Source organism: Ranitomeya imitator, chromosome 5 (assembly GCF_032444005.1).
Source record: "Ranitomeya imitator isolate aRanImi1 chromosome 5, aRanImi1.pri, whole genome shotgun sequence".
NCBI lineage: Eukaryota > Metazoa > Chordata > Amphibia > Anura > Dendrobatidae > Ranitomeya > Ranitomeya imitator.
In genome coordinates, this window is record NC_091286.1 from 565,438,124 (window position 1) to 565,458,103 (window position 19,980).

Here is a 19,980-nt window from a genome sequence, read left to right on the forward strand (position 1 = left end):
ATTTCATGCAATAATTAGGAGAAAACCAAAATACCAATAACCGAGGTCTATAATTAAGAAGAAAAACCAAAAAACTAACACAAGACCTAAAACAATAAATTTTAATATAATAATTAAAATACAAAAAAAGCAAAAAATATCGTTCAGACCAGTAGGAGGAATCCTACGGGAAAAACAGGGTCACTGGTATCACTAAGAGTCCCAGAAAAATATAAAACAAATGTACATGAAAGGCCTAGGGAAAATAGACGTGCCTATCCCTAGAGAATTCCCTTCCTGACAGCGGAGGTTGGCACCCTGGGATACGATATGGCGCCCCCACTCAACGTCGACTGACCCTGAAGTCCCTACAAAGGAATCCCTCACAAAAAGCCACCACCAACAATAACACCACAAAAACAACAAAAAAAACAAGTGAAACTAATAAAGCTAAAATACCAGTGCTGCTAAATGCTGTCTTGAAGAGCAATAATAGCTCAATACGGCTGATATAATTTCTGGCGTATATTGTGGGTAAGAGATGCTGTCCTAAAGAATAAAAGATAGCTCAATACGGCTAATATGTATAAATACTGGCGTACATTTGTGAATTAGAGATGTTGTCTCAAAGAGCAGTGATAGCTCAGTACGACTGATATATATTAAAAAAAAAAAAAAAAAGGATATATATTTTTATATATGAGAGTCACACAAATAGCTTCTGACAATGTTGATATCACAACTGTCCTTTTAGCGTTCCTTTTAGAGCGTGTTTAATAGTGCAATAGCTATTGTTAGCTTAGAGTCACCTTAATAGGTATAGAACTAGATGGGAGTACGTGAGTTGAAAATAAATAAAGATTTAATAACCAAAATGGCATCACCGCCAGACAAAAACATAAAAAATAAATAAATGGATATTTTGATCGTACTCCCAGTGAATTATAGATATAAATTTGGTGACATCACCATCAAGATCAAGGCGTAGACATTACTGCCATACTTTCATAGCTTCACAAATAACGCACCTGATATTGAAGTAACTCTCAAAGACCTTAGATAAGTTATGCAATATATTCACATGTACATCGCCAGAGAGAATGATCTAATTCCCGTATCTAGAGCTAAATTAGGTGCATCTCATAGTGCGGTCACTTATATCAGACTTAGCTCAATAATACCCAATAATGAGATAGAATAAGATGTCAAATGGGTTTACAAGTACCGATTTCGTGACCTACTGGCATCGCCGCCAGACTAGACTAAGATATAGAACAGTCGGTATAATTACCAGACATTTCAAAGCTCATTTAGAGCGTCCCCAACCATACAATAGCCGCATGTAAGCTAGGCGCCGACGCCAAAAATATATGCATGCGGAATATATTTTGTCAGGAGGCACCCTTAACCAGTAAAACTTTGGGGGCACATCGCCTCACAGTCTTATACTCATAATAGACCAATAGTCAAACATAGTTGAGGCGTCACTTTGTGTTGTGCCTTAATGATCCATATCTTGTCCAAACAAAACAATTCCATCAGCCCCGCAGCACAAAGGTGAGCTTTCTCCGGACCGCGTACGGCGCTCACTTTGCCTGCTGCTTCTGTGCCCACTGATGGCAGTCCCCTGATGAGCCCCTTTGGATTGCCATATGGGGCGAAACGCGTAGGGATGAGATATTGGTCTCCACGAGATAAGTGTTTTTTCATCTATACCTTTGTGCTGCGGGGCTGATGGAATTGTTTTGTTTGGACAAGATATGGATCATTAAGGCACAACACAAAGTGACGCCTCAACTATGTTTGACTATTGGTCTATTATGAGTATAAGACTGTGAAGCGATGTGCCCCCAAAGTTTTACTGGTTAAGGGTGCCTCCTGACAAAATATATTCCGCATGCATATATTTTTGGCGTCGGCGCCTAGCTTACATGCGGCTATTGTATGGTTGGGGACGCTCTAAATGAGCTTTGAAATGTCTGGTAATTATACCGACTGTTCTATATCTTAGTCTAGTCTGGCGGCGATGCCAGTAGGTCACGAAATCGGTACTTGTAAACCCATTTGACATCTTATTCTATCTCATTATTGGGTATTATTGAGCTAAGTCTGATATAAGTGACCGCACTATGAGATGCACCTAATTTAGCTCTAGATACGGGAATTAGATCATTCTCTCTGGCGATGTACATGTGAATATATTGCATGACTTATCTAAGGTCTTTGAGAGTTACTTCAATATCAGGTGCGTTCCTTGTGAAGCTATGAAAGTATGGCAGTAATGTCTACGCCTTGATCTTGATGGTGATGTCACCAAATTTATATCTATAATTCACTGGGAGTACGATCAAAATATCCATTTATTTATTTTTTATGTTTCTGTCTGGCGGTGATGCCATTTTGGTTATTAAATCTTTATTTATTTTCAACTCACGTACTCCCATCTAGTTCTATACCTATTAAGGTGACTCTAAGCTAACAATAGCTATTGCACTATTAAACACGCTCTAAAAGGAACGCTAAAAGGACAGTTGTGATATCAACATTGTCAGAAGCTATTTGTGTGACTCTCATATATAAAAATATATATATATCCTTTTTTTTTTTTTTTTTTTTTTTTTATATATATCAGTCGTACTGAGCTATCACTGCTCTTTGAGACAACATCTCTAATTCACAAATGTACGCCAGTATTTATACATATTAGCCGTATTGAGCTATCTTTTATTCTTTAGGACAGCATCTCTTACCCACAATATACGCCAGAAATTATATCAGCCGTATTGAGCTATTATTGCTCTTCAAGACAGCATTTAGCAGCACTGGTATTTTAGCTTTATTAGTTTCACTTGTTTTTTTTGTTGTTTTTGTGGTGTTATTGTTGGTGGTGGCTTTTTGTGAGGGATTCCTTTGTAGGGACTTCAGGGTCAGTCGACGTTGAGTGGGGGCGCCATATCGTATCCCAGGGTGCCAACCTCCGCTGTCAGGAAGGGAATTCTCTAGGGATAGGCACGTCTATTTTCCCTAGGCCTTTCATGTACATTTGTTTTATATTTTTCTGGGACTCTTAGTGATACCAGTGACCCTGTTTTTCCCGTAGGATTCCTCCTACTGATCTGAACGATATTTTTTGCTTTTTTTGTATTTTAATTATTATATTAAAATTTATTGTTTTAGGTCTTGTGTTAGTTTTTTGGTTTTTCTTCATGCAATAATTACCCACAAAAAAAATTACAGACCTGTCCATTCTTTGTAGGTGTGAAAACTTGAAAAATCAGCAGTGTATCAAATACTTATTTTCCCAACTGTATATGCGGAATGTATATACAGCAGTCTTAGTGTATCCTATGGAGGTTATACAGCAGTCTCTGTGTATTCTATGTGATGCATACAGCAAAGTCTAGGGGTATCCTATGTGATGTGTACAGCAGTCGCAGTGTCTTTAATTTGATTTACACAGTCTCAGTGTAGCGTTACATATATTGGATATGGTTCTTTTTTTATATTAGTGATTACAAACTTGGGACCAGCTTAATGATTAAAAAATTCTGTCTGAGGAGGCCGCTGCATAATTAGTTTTATTATGTGAGTACATTTTTTCTTATGTGTTGGAGGCGGATATCACAAAAATTAAGCACAGACCTTTTTCTGCTTATTAGATTTAGTTAGCATTTGTGTAACGACTCTGTTTTCGGGTATACGAGGACCAAAGCCTCCTTCCTTGTCTCTACCGCTAGGGTACTCTAGCTCACTCTGTTCCCCGATTTACTTCTGATGGTGAAGATGCCGGGGTCAAGTACCTTGACTAAATTTCTGAATCTGCTCTCAGTCTGTACCCTTCCCCCACCCAGGGAAGAGGGGAGTATTAGTGTACCGTAATACACCAGACTAACAAGGTAATATGAACAAGGGCAACAAAATTACCAAACATACAAATATACACACATGAACAACAGAGGTACACACTGGGGAGTGAAGGAAGGGGTTAAATGAAAGTAGAAAGGGAATTATTACACACTCAAAACCTAGCAACAGTCACAGATTAACTCACCAAATGCATTCTCCAATAATTACCACTAACAACCTCCAGCCATGCAGCATAAGCTATCTCTGACACTGAGCGCTAGCCAGGACCCAGATTATATAGATTAGAGTGGCTATCAGTGCACAGCTAAAGGCCCCTTCACATTAAGCGACGCTGCAGCGATACCGACAACGATCCGGATTGCTGCAGCGTCGCTGTTTGGTCGCTGGAGAGCTGTCACACAGACAGCTCTCCAGCGACCAACGATGCCGGTAACCAGGGTAAACATCGGGTAACTAAGCGCAGGGCCACGCTTAGTAACCCGATGTTTACCCTGGTTACCATCCTAAAAGTAAAAAAAACAAACAGTACATACTTACCTAACGCTGTCTGTCCTCCAGCGCTGTGCTCTGCACTCCTCCTGCACTGGCTGTGAGCACAGCGGCCGGAATGCAGAGCGGTGACGTCACCGCTCTGCTTTCCGGCTGACCGACGCTCACAGCCAGTGCAGGAGGAGTGCAGAGCACAGCGCCGAGGACAGACAGCGTTAGGTAAGTATGTACTGTTTGTTTTTTTTACTTTTAGGATGGTAACCAGGGTAAACATCGGGTTACTAAGCGCGGCCCTGCGCTTAGTTACCCGATGTTTACCCTGGTTACCAGTGACGACATCGCTGGATCGGTGTCACACACGCCGATCCAGCGATGTCCACGGGAGATCCAGCGACGAAATAAAGTTCTGGACTTTGTTCAGCGACCAACGATCTCCCAGCAGGGGCCTGATTGTTGGTCGCTGTCACACAGAACGATTTTATTAACGATATCGTTGCTACGTCACAAAAAGCAACGATATCGTTAACAATATCGTTATGTGTGAAGGTACCTTAAGAGCCTTAACACTTCAGGAGCTCTCAAATAAACAGATAAAAGAAACCTGCACCATTTAATATGAAGGCGAAGGGCTACTAATCAGTGCAGGAGTAGGAGAAATCAGAAGCTGCGGTCATCTGGCTCCTCTCTGTCGTGGTAAACAAGTGACAATTTGTGTACTTACTGTGCGACCCAAGACAACCCTTCTTTTCCGATATGGCCCACAGGTTCTAAAAGGTTGGAAACCCCTGCTCCAGACTAACAGTGCCCCTATTTTTTACATTTCTCCACATAACTTGGCAAAACAATGTGAAGTACATTAATGTGGTATCTCTGGAAATGATAGAGAGCTTGTCTAGTTGCCTCAGAAGCTTTCAAAACGTTTATATTTTGGACAGTTGGAACTTTAACCCTGTAAGAAGTATAGCAAGAGTATACAGTGGGGCAAAAAAGTATTTAGTCAGTCAGCAATAGTGCAAGTTCCACCACTTAAAAAGATGAGAGGCGTCTGTAATTTACATCATAGGTAGACCTCAACTATGGGAGACAAACTGAGAAAAAAAAATCCAGAAAATCACATTGTCTGTTTTTTTATCATTTTATTTGCATATTATGGTGGAAAATAAGTATTTGGTCAGAAACAAAATTTCATCTCAATACTTTGTAATATATCCTTTGTTGGCAATGACAGAGGTCAAACGTTTTCTGTAAGTCTTCACAAGGTTGCCACACACTGTTGTTGGTATGTTGGCCCATTCCTCCATGCAGATCTCCTCTAGAGCAGTGATGTTTTTGGCTTTTCGCTTGGCAACACAGAATTTCAACTCCCTCCAAAGGTTTTCTATAGGGTTGAGATCTGGAGACTGGCTAGGCCACTCCAGGACCTTGAAATGCTTCTTACGAAGCCACTCCTTCGTTGCCCTGGCGGTGTGCTTTGGATCATTGTCATGTTGAAAGACCCAGCCACGTTTCATCTTCAATGCCCTTGCTGATGGAAGGAGGTTTGCACTCAAAATCTCACGATACATGGCCCCATTCATTCTTTCATGTACCCGGATCAGTCGTCCTGGCCCCTTTGCAGAGAAACAGCCCCAAAGCATGATGTTTCCACCACCATGCTTTACAGTAGGTATGGTGTTTGATGGATGCAACTCAGTATTCTTTTTCCTCCAAACACGACAAGTTGTGTTTCTACCAAACAGTTCCAGTTTGGTTTCATCAGACCATAGGACATTCTCCCAAAACTCCTCTGGATCATCCAAATGCTCTCTAGCAAACTTCAGACGGGCCCGGACATATACTGGCTTAAGCAGTGGGACACGTCTGGCACTGCAGGATCTGAGTCCATGGTGGCGTAGTGTGTTACTTACGGTAGGCCTTGTTACATTGGTCCCAGCTCTCTGCAGTTCATTCACTAGGTCCCCCCGCGTGGTTCTGGGATTTTTGCTCACCGTTCTTGTGATCATTCTGACCCCACGGGGTGGGATTTTGCGTGGAGCCCCAGATCGAGGGAGATTATCAGTGGTCTTGTATGTCTTCCATTTTCTAATTATTGCTCCCACTGTTGATTTCTTCACTCCAAGCTGGTTGGCTATTGCAGATTCAGTCTTCCTAGCCTGGTACAGGGCTACAATTTTGTTTCTGGTGTCCTTTGACAGCTCTTTGGTCTTCACCATAGTGGAGTTTGGAGTCAGACTGTTTGATGGTGTGCACAGGTGTCTTTTTATACTGATAACAAGTTTAAACAGGCGCCATTACTACAGGTAATGAGTGGAGGAAAGAGGAGACTCTTAAAGAAGAAGTTACAGGTCTGTGAGAGCCAGAAATCTTGATTGTTTGTTTCTGACCAAATACTTATTTTCCACCATAATATGCAAATAAAATGATAAAAAAAACAGACAATGTGATTTTCTGGATTTTTTTTTCTCAGTTTGTCTCCCATAGTTGAGGTCTACCTATGATGTAAATTACAGACGCCTCTCATCTTTTTAAGTGGTGGAACTTGCACTATTGCTGACTGACTAAATACTTTTTTGCCCCACTGTATGTATGGATGTTATTCTTGCCAATATCTGTCAGAGTCTAGCATTAAAGTCCTATCAATAACAATGGGCATGTAATGTCAATGGGCTGAGCAACTGACTGATGTGTCCAAAAATGCTCATTCATTTTGCATGAAATTGTTTATGTGAATGAAAAAATTCTCATTCATCTTTCAAACATTTTGTAATGCAAATTGTTCGCTCGCTCAAGGAATAGACCGACAACATGGAGATGTGGAAATTGAAGTCCTAAATAGGTATGACTCGGTGATTGGTTGATTGGGTTCTGTGGCAACTGTTCAGTATCAGTTGGAGCGAGTACATATTCCTTATTATTCCAAATGCATATAATATTCATGTTCGTAGAATACTGTGAAATTGAAAAACATTTTATGGCTAATTCGACTAAATTAAAATATGGTATTTGTAAATTGTTTAAGTCAGGTCTTTGTGTTACGTGTATAATTTAACAATTTTTGGCAATATTTTTTTCTTTAGTAGCGCGGTCTTCATTAAAAATATACAGTAGTAATCTTGCAATTTTCACACTGGCCACTAGAACATTTTTAAACTCATACTTCCTGTCCTTTCAGGAATAGTTTTCAGCAGGCTCCATATCATTAGAGACAGGATAACAATTACAGGTAACACCTTTATACACAGCTGATAACATAGGATCCAGCAATCACAACCTGACCCTGCACCCCCTCCCTTCATAATAGACAAAAGATAGAGGATCTAGGCCTGGCCATTGTAGCTATGTACATGTGTTAATTCCTAATAGGATCCAGCAATCACAACCTGACCCTGCACCCCCTCCCTTCATAATAGACAAAAGATAGAGGATCTAGGCCTGGCCATTGTAGCTATGTACATGTGTTAATTCCTAAAAAAAAAAAAAAAAAAAAAAGAAGAAGGTAAGAGTCTAAAAAAGACCCTGTGGCAATAGTGAAAATTGCAAGATTTAGAACTTTTATGTTTAATAAAGATTGTGATAAGAAAACAAAAAATATATTGCCAAAAAAAATACATTTGACACAAAAACTTTAAAAAAAAATGGGTAATTTCCTGTTGAAGCATTCCCTTTAAAAAAAAAAAACAATTTAAGAGAAATAGATAATTTTCCCGTTTGATCATTAAGAGACTGGATCACCCTTTGCAAACAAATAAGATGAGAGTCCATGACTGTTGATTTAAAAAATATCCAAAAATATGGGCATAATAGATGAGGATGACTGAGAAGACAAGCATACTAAAAAAAAAAAAAAGTTTCTTTTGCTAATCAGAAGGCATGATGCAGACTATTGACCCACAGCATCTGGGAAGGAAGCGTTCTCTATCAGTGCTTGCCATCAATCTTCTACATTGTTTCTACATTATATCTATTCTATACATTATTGGAAAATAGTATGTAGATTTTTCTATGTTCTCAAACAAAACTTGATTACATTAAAAACAAATGATACAATGTTCACAATTGCCGAGAATAGACTATCAAAAAAGTGATGTGACACAAATCTTTCGGTCTTGAAGACAGTCGTTTATGGCACAATAAGCCATGGTGGATTGTCGATAGGTTGTACAATGTACATTTGTTTGGCCGCATTGAGACCAATTCTTAATATACATTGTGCATGTCTTTTCCCCCTAATACTGTTGAAAAGCATAGCAATACTGCCAAGAGGTTCAATCAGTTTTTGGTGGACATACCAGTCTATTATATCTAGGAACTATACCGATTCTCATACGCAACTGCCCACTCACTTTTTTGAAGTGGTGGATTCCGTTCATCAGCAACTCTCCACCATAAAGGAACCTTATTTTCCTTACTTCTCAGCAAGTATTGCACCTGCCATTTCCATTATTCAATGACTTGCCTGCCATGAACTGAATGCTCACCTCTCAGAGTATGCACTTTGACAGACAGGAGAGCAAGAGCAGAAGTCAAAGTCATGCTTTTACTTCCTGTAATCTGTCTCGTCTTCTCTGCTGATAGCGATGGATTACACTTGACAACAGAGAACAGCATGTTAAACAGAGCAAAAACATCTAATGGCTGGAACTGTGGGGTGATTTTTCTGTCATAAGACAATAGAATTATTGAATAAAGTGATTTGACAATTTATCAGATTCTCAAATGAGAGTAAGTCGTCTATAAGTACAGTGATCATTTGGTTGTATGTCCAGCTTGCAGTCGTAAACAGACATTTAGTGCTCAGCAGTCAGATATGCGCCCTTTTTATTCCAAGACAATCATTATCAGAAAAGGCAGATGTTTTCTGATACAACATTGGCCAGCAAAATATCCAGCGGCCCGGTCTGCTAAGTAAGAACTGCAACAAAATCTTGCCAATCATTGCCTGGAAGCTGTCCAGATCTGTCCAGCTTCAGTCTCCTTGCATCCGCCAACGCTGCAGAGGCAAACGATGACTCTGCTTGGAGCATCGGACAGCACTCTGTTTTGGCCAGTGGTGCAGCTTTAAAGGGACTCTGTCACCTGAATTTGGCGGGACTGGTTTTGGGTCATATGGGCGGAGTTTTCAGGTGTTTGATTCACCCTTTCCTTACCCGCTGGCTGCATGCTGGCTGCAATATTGGATTGAAGTTCATTCTCTGTCCTCCATAGTACACGCCTGCGCAAAGCAATCTTGCCTTGTGCAGGCATGTACGATGGAGGACAGAGAATGAACTTCAATCCAATATTGCAGCCAGCATGCAGCCAGCGGGTAAGGAAAGGGTGAATCAAACACCTGAAAACTCCGCCCATATGACCCAAAACCAGTCCCGCCAAATTCAGGTGACAGGTTCCCTTTAAATTAAGCAAATCGCTCCCAGCCATTAGGAAGCTGAAAAGCTGGGGAGCATTGTGCTCCTGAAGATATATTATCAGACAACCTCTTTTGTTTTTGCATTGATTCATATTAGTTCCAGCGTCTTGTAGAGTTTCAGGAACCTAAATAAAATGTTTGTGCAATACTTCATGAATTCATGTATTCAAAATAAATAGTATCACTTGTGGATTTGACTTGGCAGGCGGAGGTTCTAAAGAACATGTTTAACATCTTACATTTTCTATGTAACACACTTCACAAAGGATAGCACTTTTAGATGCCATATGACCGAGATATTTCAGAAGATATCATAGTGGAGGTCCATGAGGTATGACTACTAATTAGCAATGGGACTAAAGTGTTTAGTAAAGAGAGATTACAGGAGATCGGTACTTCTGACAGCATTTCTTCCAGACACTATACTTCTAAAGAAGATCTCTACAATTCGGTTATCGAAATCTGTAAAGAACACCAAAGACAAGGGTCTAAAGGATCTTTAGTAATTCATCTTCATATGTTTAGGTTGATTTATCTATTTGTAGGTGCAACGTGAGAACCCAGCGACTGGTACAAAAATACAATTGGAATATTAAACTAATATCACCTAGAATTTCGCAAACCCCATAAAACAATATTGGTCCTCACTCAGCAACCCAAAACAAAAATACATTTAGAGGGCACCATAGCATCACAGAAAGGTCGATATTCTGGATCTTACTCTTACATCTAGAGCCTTTTTCGAGTTTGACAAAAAGTCAATGTCAGAATATTCTCTGTGATTTGTGAGAAATAAGTAGATTATGTGTAGGCTGACATATGAATAAAAGTAGCGATCCCTCACTAAGTAAAATATTAACTTTATGTTGGCAAAAGTGCTGATTTCAAAACTGACTCCATCACTTTCAGGGTTATCTCATCTTAAGGGTGCTTAGCCAAAATCTCAAGGTCATGCCATAAAATAATTTTTCTTCGTCCTTTCCATTCAATCACGCAGTGTGTGAGGATGAAGAAAATATTGATCTTCCTCTTAAAAGGTTGCAATATCTGTGAATACATATATGTAGATTATGGGGGTCTCCATGATTCCCCTCTGGTAAAAATTGGTACAGAAACAGTGGCCATGGTTGTCGGAAGGAAGAAGGCAATGTTTGTCTTAAGGTTTCCTTTACACAAAGTTTAATTTTGCATGAATTTTTTGAATTTTTTTTACAAAAGTTTTTTTGGGGGTGCCATTTTTAAAATCTGAAACTGTTGAGTGCATTTTTGTATAAAAGATAGCCCAAACATGCTAGCCATGGACCCCAAAACGCTCCAAAGGTGACAAATGTTTTTGTTTTTTTGTTTAAAAAAAGCACCATTGTAGCACATTCTAATATTTCAACAATTGGCCAAAGTTTTGCAAATAAAAAACGTAAACATAAAATAAAACTTTTGTAAAACAGCAGATTTTTCATAAACATGCAAACAGTAAAAGGGTATGTGCACACGTATTTTTGAGGTCTGCGGATTTTTCTGCACTGGATTTGTGAAAACCGCAGGTAAAAGGCATTAATACCTGCGGAATTCCACTGCAGTTTTACACCTGCGGTTTTCTATTATGGAGCAGGTGTAAAACCGCTGCGGATTCCGCACAAAGAATTGACATGCTGCGGAATGTAAACCGCTGCGTTTCCGCGCGTTTTTTCCGCAGCATGTGCACTGCGGATTGCGTTTCCCATAGGTTTACATTGTACTGTAAACCCAATGGGAAACTTCTGCGGACCCGCAGCAAAATCCGCAGCGTGTGAACATGCCCTAAAACCAATGGAGCATGTTTAACTGATTTCTGATTCCCAGAGAACTCCTTATTCTCTTACTGCTCCTTGCAGGGCATTTTGGCAAATCCTGAGATAGAGACTATTGGCTACATATATTCATTTGTACCATTCACTTCAGTGTGACAAGACATCAGCAGCTTTGTTTTTATCCAATTGTTTGGTTCCTGTTCGCACATTTCAATCAGATCGGAGTGTAGAAGAACACAAAGACCATATCGCTATTGTGGATGACATTTTTCATACATGGCAGCAATGACTGGTGGCTCTGCGCTCTCCAGCTATAGGGAATTGTACTTGTTTTATTATGTATACCCCTCCTCACATGTAAAGCGCCATGGAATAAATGGCGCTATAATAATAAATAATAATAATAATAGGGAAACTACAACTTCCAGAATACTTACAGTCTGCAGCCTGGAGTTGTGGTCTCAGACAAGCTGGACAGTAGCAGATCACTGACTTTGATTTTGACAATTACATTAAAGAGAATCTAAAGCCAAATTTCACAATACAAACCGAATACATTTTTAATTAGATCTTACACCTGGTGAGACTGGTGTCCTTACTCTGAAAATCCCTGCCTGTATATTCCCCAAAATGAAAATGAGTATTTCATGAGATGCCTGTTTTACTAAAGGAGAAACTTCTGCAAACGATTACACAGCCATTGTTAGGCTACGTTCACATTTGCGTTCTGCCGGGCTGCGTCGGGCGCAGCTGCGGCGACGCATGCGCCATGCGCCCCTATATTTAACATGGGGGCGCATGGACATGCGTTTGCAGGCGTTTTGCGATGCGTCTTTTTTGCCGCAAGCGTTAGGGCGCAGAGGACGCAGCAAGATGCATTTTTTTTGCATCCAAATTCTGGCAAAAAAAAGGACGCATGCGTCGCAAAACTATGCGTTTTGCATGCGTTCTTGTTTGCGTTGTGCGTTGCGCCGCCGACGCAGCAGCGCACAACGCAAATGTGAACGTAGCCTTACACAGATTTTCAAAGTAAGTACACCAGCCTCTTTGGGTCTAACAGATCTATTTAATAGTGTACTCAGTTTGTAAGGTGAAATCTGGCGACAGAGCCGCCTTAACTCCCATTATCCGTGCTATACTCACATAAAGCCCGCTGTGCTTGTCTCCAAAAAAGGTGAAGGCTCTGGAGATGGGTAGTAGTCCAGATCCACCGTCGTCCTGCCTGCGGGTCACAGAGTCTCCTTGTTGTGGACCAAACGGGTAAAAATCTGACAAAGGTACCAAACCGCGGGCACCAGAAAACACATGCCACAGGAACAAAAACTGGACCAATGACCCCATCCCCAAATGTGGCGAATATGGCACTGCCCAGGGTGGCACTATACAGCACCCTGAAGGCTATGGGTGGCCTGGGGTTAGTCACAGCTCGCCTGATGCCCACCAGCAGGGACCCTGGGGGTCTTAGGAGTACAAGCTTCTCATCTTACTGCCTGTACCAGTCCTCTGCAGGTAGGGGCTTATGGTCAGTGCCAGGCTCCCTGCTCTCAGGGCTGAATGGATGTGATGAAGTGGTGTCTGTACTATGCCAGCCTGCATTACCCTGGCACTGCACGTCTCCCCTATGCCAACATCCCCCTGCACCCTAGCACTGCCCTACTCCTGAGGTGCCCATGCATGCCAGCCCATGCTGCAGCCCCTGCACTGTGGCTCCCGGTCTCTGAGCGTCTCCCGTGCAGGCTGCAGCTCACTGACACTGTGAATTCTCTCTCTGTTCACAACTGACTGCTGGGGGGGTCTGTCCCCTCCCCCAATATCTAACCCCCACCCCCCCGGAATGAGAGGTGGGGGCCCCTACCAATCAGGAGGCACCCCGCTCGTCATGACGCCGTCTCTTAAAGAGCCCGGGAAGTAAAGGCAGAAGTTTTTGGACAGGAGTTCTGGAATGTGTCGGTCCTTCCGCAAAGCATCCTGGGGCTCGTAGTCCGGGGCTGTGCTATTACATACGTTACGTGCACGACAATGCTGGTCACCTTAGCTAAGGAATCACCGGCTGTGTCTCCAGCCGTGAGGGACTACACGTCCCAGCATGCCCTGCAGCTAGAGAGGTTGTGAAGCGCTGAGAGCAGTGCAGACCGCGTAGCCTGCCCCTCACCTCAGAAGTGCCAGGGACATGGCAGCCCAGGGCAATGTCTGCCGTGGGTACATGGGCTGTACCTGCAGTGCTGCCCACACCTGCCTCTGAGCATTGTAGCACTCAGCACCACTGTGCCGGTTGGCATCCTCTGTGTAAAATGTAAGGGTTTAGCACCACTGTGCTGGTTGGCATCCTCTGTGTAAACTGTAAGGGTTTAGCACCACTGTGCTGGTTGGCATCCTCTGTAAAATGTAAGGGTTTAGCACCACTGTGCTGGTTGGCATCCTCTGTGTAAAATGTAAGGGTTTAGCACCACTGTGCTGGTTGGCATCCTCTGTGTAAACTGTAAGGGTTTATCACCACTGTGCTGGTTGGCATCCTCTGTAAAATGTAAGGGTTTATTACCACTGTGCTGGTTGGCATCCTCTGTGTAAAATGTAAGGGTTTATTACCACTGTGCTGGTTGGCATCCTCTGTGTAAAATGTAAGGGTTTAGCACCACTGTGCTGGTTGGCATCCTCTGTGTAAACTGTAAGGGTTTATCACCACTGTGCTGGTTGGCATCCTCTGTGTAAAATGTAAGGGTTTAGCACCACTGTGCTGGTTGGCATCCTCTGTGTAAACTGTAAGGGTTTATCACCACTGTGCTGGTTGGCATCCTCTGTGTAAAATGTAAGGGTTTAGCACCACTGTGCTGGTTGGCATCCTCTGTGTAAACTGTAAGGGTTTATCACCACTGTGCTGGTTGGCATCCTCTGTGTAAAATGTAAGGGTTCAGCACCACTGTGCCGGTTGGCATCCTCTGTGTAAACTGTAAGGGTTTAGCACCACTGTGCTGGTTGGCATCCTCTGTAAAATGTAAGGGTTTAGCACCACTGTGCTGGTTGGCATCCTCTGTGTAAAATGTAAGGGTTTATCACCACTGTGCTGGTTGGCATCCTCTGTGTAAACTGTAAGGGTTTAGCACCACTGTGCTGGTTGGCATCCTCTGTAAAATGTAAGGGTTTATTACCACTGTGCTGGTTGGCATCCTCTGTGTAAAATGTAAGGGTTTATTACCACTGTGCTGGTTGGCATCCTCTGTGTAAAATGTAAGGGTTTAGCACCACTGTGCTGGTTGGCATCCTCTGTGTAAACTGTAAGGGTTTATCACCACTGTGCTGGTTGGCATCCTCTGTGTAAAATGTAAGGGTTTAGCACCACTGTGCTGGTTGGCATCCTCTGTGTAAACTGTAAGGGTTTATCACCACTGTGCTGGTTGGCATCCTCTGTGTAAAATGTAAGGGTTTAGCACCACTGTGCTGGTTGGCATCCTCTGTGTAAACTGTAAGGGTTTATCACCACTGTGCTGGTTGGCATCCTCTGTGTAAAATGTAAGGGTTTAGCACCACTGTGCTGGTTGGCATCCTCTGTGTAAACTAAGGGTTTAGCACCACTGTGCTGGTTGGCATCCTCTGTGTAAAATGTAAGGGTTTATTACCACTGTGCTGGTTGGCATCCTCTGTGTAAAATGTAAAGGTTTAGCACCACTGTGCTGGTTGGCATCCTCTGTGTAAAATGTAAGGGTTTAGCACCACTGTGCTGGTTGGCATCCTCTGTGTAAAATGTAAGGGTTTATTACCACTGTGCTGGTTGGCATCCTCTGTGTAAAATGTAAGGGTTTAGCACCACTGTGCTGGTTGGCATCCTCTGTGTAAAATGTAAGGGTTTAGCACCACTGTGCTGGTTGGCATCCTCTGTGTAAAATGTAAGGGTTTATTACCACTGTGCTGGTTGGCATCCTCTGTGTAAACTGTAAGGGTTTAGCACCACTGTGCTGGTTGGCATCCTCTGTGTAAAATGTAAGGGTTTAGCACCACTGTGACGGTTGGCATCCTCTGTGTAAAATGTAAGGGTTTAGCACCACTGTGCTGGTTGGCATCCTCTGTGTAAACTGTAAGGGTTTAGCACCACTGTGCTGGTTGGCATCCTCTGTGTAAACTGTAAGGGTTTAGCACCACTGTGCTGGTTGGCATCCTCTGTGTAAAATGTAAGGGTTTAGCACCACTGTGCTGGTTGGCATCCTCTGTGTAAACTGTAAGGGTTTAGCACCACTGTGCTGGTTGGCATCCTCTGTGTAAAATGTAAGGGTTTAGCACCACTGTGCTGGTTGGCATCCTCTGTGTAAAATGTAAGGGTTTAGCACCACTGTGCTGGTTGGCATCCTCTGTGTAAAATGTAAGGGTTTAGCACCACTGTGCTGGTTGGCATCTTCTGTGTAAAATGTAAGGGTTTAGCACCACTGTGCTGGCTGGCATCCTCTGTGTAAACTGTAAGGGTTTAGCACCACTGTGACGGTTGGCATCCTCTGTGTAAAATTTAAGGGTTTAGCACCACTGTGCTGGTTGGCATCCTCTGTGTAAAATGTAAGGGTTTAGCACCACTGTGCTGGTTGGCATCCTCTGTGTAAACTGTAAGGGTTTAGCACCACTGTGCTGGTTGACATCCTCTGTGTAAAATGTAAGGGTTTAGCACCACTGTGCTGGTTGGCATCCTCTGTGTAAAATGTAAGGGTTTAGCACCACTGTGCTGGTTGGCATCCTCTGTGTAAAATGTAAGGGTTTAGCACCACTGTGCTGGTTGGCATCCTCTGTGTAAAATGTAAGGGTTTAGCACCACTGTGCCGGTTGGCATCCTCTGTGTAAACTGTAAGGGTTTAGCACCACTGTGCTGGTTGGCATCCTCTGTGTAAAATGTAAGGGTTTAGCACCACTGTGCTGGTTGGCATCCTCTGTGTAAAATGTAAGGGTTTAGCACCACTGTGCTGGTTGGCATCCTCTGTGTAAAATGTAAGGGTTTATCACCACTGTGCTGGTTGGCATCCTCTGTGTAAAATGTAAGGGTTTAGCACCACTGTGCTGGTTGGCATCCTCTGTGTAAAATGTAAGGGTTTAGCACCACTGTGCCGGTTGGCATCCTCTGTGTAAAATGTAAGGGTTTAGCACCACTGTGCCGGTTGGCATCCTCTGTGTAAAATGTAAGGGTTTAGCACCACTGTGCTGGTTGGCATCCTCTGTGTAAACTGTAAGGGTTTAGCACCACTGTGCCGGTTGGCATCCTCTGTGTAAAATGTAAGGGTTTAGCACCACTGTGACGGTTGGCATCCTCTGTGTAAAATGTAAGGGTTTAGCACCACTGTGCTGGTTGGCATCCTCTGTGTAAAATGTAAGGGTTTAGCACCACTGTGCCGGTTGGCATCCTCTGTGTAAAATGTAAGGGTTTAGCACCACTGTGCTGGTTGGCATCCTCTGTGTAAAATGTAAGGGTTTAGCACCACTGTGCTGGTTGGCATCCTCTGTGTAAAATGTAAGGGTTTAGCACCACTGTGCTGGTTGGCATCCTCTGTGTAAAATGTAAGGGTTTAGCACCACTGTGCTGGTTGGCATCCTCTGTGTAAAATGTAAGGGTTTAGCACCACTGTGCCGGTTGGCATCCTCTGTGTAAAATGTAAGGGTTTAGCACCACTGTGCCGGTTGGCATCCTCTGTGTAAAATGTAAGGGTTTAGCACCACTGTGCTGGTTGGCATCCTCTGTGTAAAATGTAAGGGTTTAGCACCACTGTGCCGGTTGGCATCCTCTGTGTAAAATGTAAGGGTTTAGCACCACTGTGCTGGTTGGCATCCTCTGTGTAAAATGTAAGGGTTTAGCACCACTGTGCCGGTTGGCATCCTCTGTGTAAAATGTAAGGGTTTAGCACCACTGTGCCGGTTGGCATCCTCTGTGTAAAATGTAAGGGTTTAGCACCACTGTGCTGGTTGGCATCCTCTGTGTAAAATGTAAGGGTTTAGCACCACTGTGCCGGTTGGCATCCTCTGTGTAAAATGTAAGGGTTTAGCCCCACTGTGCCGGTTGGCATCCTCTGTGTAAAATGTAAGGGTTTAGCATCACTGTGCTGGTTGGCATCCTCTGTGTAAAATGTAAGGGTTTAGCATCACTGTGCTGGTTGGCATCCTCTGTGTAAAATGTAAGGGTTTAGCACCACTGTGCCGGTTGGCATCCTCTGTGTAAAATGTAAGGGTTTAGCACCACTGTGCCGGTTGGCATCCTCTGTGTAAAATGTAAGGGTTTAGCACCACTGTGCTGGTTGGCATCCTCTGTGTAAAATGTAAGGGTTTGTGCACACTGAGCTTTTTAAGGCACTGGAAAAAAAGAAAGGTTTTTCAAGCAGAAATCACTTCAGGAAGCAACTTTTAGGGCAGTTGCACCCCTCATCTTTTTCCTGAAATGGTCTTTCATTCTGAGGTAAAGAGAACAGGCGGCGTCCGAGCAGAAGTCACTCGACGAATGAACGCGCCGCTTATTCTAACCTGTGAAGTGGTTAAAAGAAATGACAGACGAGGGAACACGGTCGTTTTATAGGGCGGTTTGGCGGCGCTTTTTCAGGCAGATTGTGCTAGGGGAAAAATACATTGGGCCTGACGCATGAAGGCCGCTGTGAGCCACCTCCTGGATTAGGTGTGTTGCAGTCCGACGCTCCTGATTCATGAAGAGGCATACGACTCGGGAGCGTCGTAAGAGCGGTGTGCGCCTCACTAGTGATGAGCGAGCACTAAAATGCTCGGGGCGAGCAAATTGGAATACTCAGGTACTCGACCCGAGCAACAAGCCCAATGTAAATCTATGGGAAACCCAAGTATTTTTACCGCGATCCCCCCCGGGGGGTCCTTTTAAGGTCTAAAAACTTCTGAAAATTATGGAAACTTCTCAAATGACACAGGAACATCATGGGGATCGCCCCTGGAAGCATTTCTGACTCCAAGGTCACAGCTGTAAGCAATGTTGTCAGAGTTTCACGCCATTTTTACAGGTGCACCAAAAAACATACAAAAACTAAACCAAAATGGATTTTGCTGGAAAATATGTTAAGGTACATCCTTTCCAGGCTAATGACTTGCATATAAGGCAAAATAATTTACCCCAGACCAAAATGTTCCTCCACCACTTGGGCTATGTTCACACGCAGCGTTTTTGATGCGTTTTTTTCAACTTTTACATGGAAAATGTCATTGTAACATTTAACAACCCTAGCTGGCCATGTGGTGTATGACACATACGGTAAGCAGACCCATCTTGTTTCATTTATGAAAGAGGGACTCAGTCTTAAAGTCTCAAAGCCTATTTTTAGAGGGGCATCAGGCGGCATTAATATTCTTAAAGGGCCATTATTAGTGGGTCTCCTATGCTGTTATTGCCTATGAAGTGAGTGGCTGGGCTGTCAACAATTACAATGAACCCCCAATACCCCTTTTACAAGAGGTACAGGAGGGCTTCCTGAAAAAATGTTGCATTGAATTCAAGGCCTGCCCTGCTATCAAGTTATATGCACCACAATAAGCCTTTGAACCCAGGTACTGGATGGCCACAGGAAAACCAACTTCACATTTTTCAGCTGGTCCTGCCATACTGTTTCCTTATGCATTGAATGCAAGTTCCGCCTTGACCCAAATTTGCACGCACCCCAATCCCCCTTGGAAGAAACATGGAGGAGGGCCTCATAAAAATAACTGTCCAATTACAAAGAAGTGGGTCTCCTAGACTGGTAATGCCGATACACTAAGTGTATGGACTGACAAATATTTTCCCATGGGGGGTACATTTAAAAAAAAATATTTAATGGGGCTCACACGGAACACGTGAACCCTGGTGATCTAGTGGTGGAAAATGATGATATGTGGAGGAAGCCATTATTAAAAACTAGGCCCAATGTTAAGCAGCATGTCTCCTAGACTTGTAATGCCCATACACTAAGTGCATGGGCTGACAAACATTTCCCCATGGGGGGTACATTTAAAAAAAATATTTTATGGACATTGTAGACACCCTTGCCAAAAGTTGGACTGGCTGTAGCAGCACAGAACACGTTCACCACGGTGTTCTAGTGGCGGAGAATGATGATATGTGGAGGAAGGCATTATTAAAAATTAGGCCCAATGTTAAGGAGCATGTCTCCTAGACTTGTAATGCCCATACACAAAGTGCATGGGCTGACAAACATTTCCCCATGGGGGGTACATTTAAAAAAAATATTTTATAGACATTGTAGACACCCTTGCCAAAAATTGGACTGTCTGTAACCGCGCGGAACACGTTAACCCTGGTGATCTAGAGGCGGAGAATGATGAGACGTTGATGAAGGCCTCATTATAAAGTAGGCCCAATGTAAAGGAGCGGGTCTCCTAGACTTGTAATGCTCATACACTAAGTGCATGGGCTGACAAACATTTCCCCATGGAGGGGTCAATTTTAACCCCTTTACCCCCAAGGGTGGTTTGCACGTT

At 43.0% G+C, this 19,980-nt stretch overlaps 1 protein-coding gene across 7 annotated transcripts in view; it reads right to left on the bottom strand.

Annotated features, from left to right (window-relative positions):
* The window catches only part of SNED1 (sushi, nidogen and EGF like domains 1), a 335,409-nt gene extending 322,100 nt beyond the window's left edge, over positions 1-13,309 (bottom strand). For 6 of the 7 annotated variants that reach the window (XM_069727731.1, XM_069727729.1, XM_069727730.1 and 3 more), the window contains exon 1: positions 12,673-13,309. In XM_069727731.1, coding sequence (XP_069583832.1) covers positions 12,673-12,870 — 198 coding nt within the window. In that variant the 5' untranslated portion in view covers positions 12,871-13,309. The remainder of the gene's footprint in view (positions 1-12,672) is intronic. The other variant, XM_069727726.1, reaches the window with a different exon arrangement.
* Between the last annotated feature and the right edge of the window lie 6,671 nt (positions 13,310-19,980).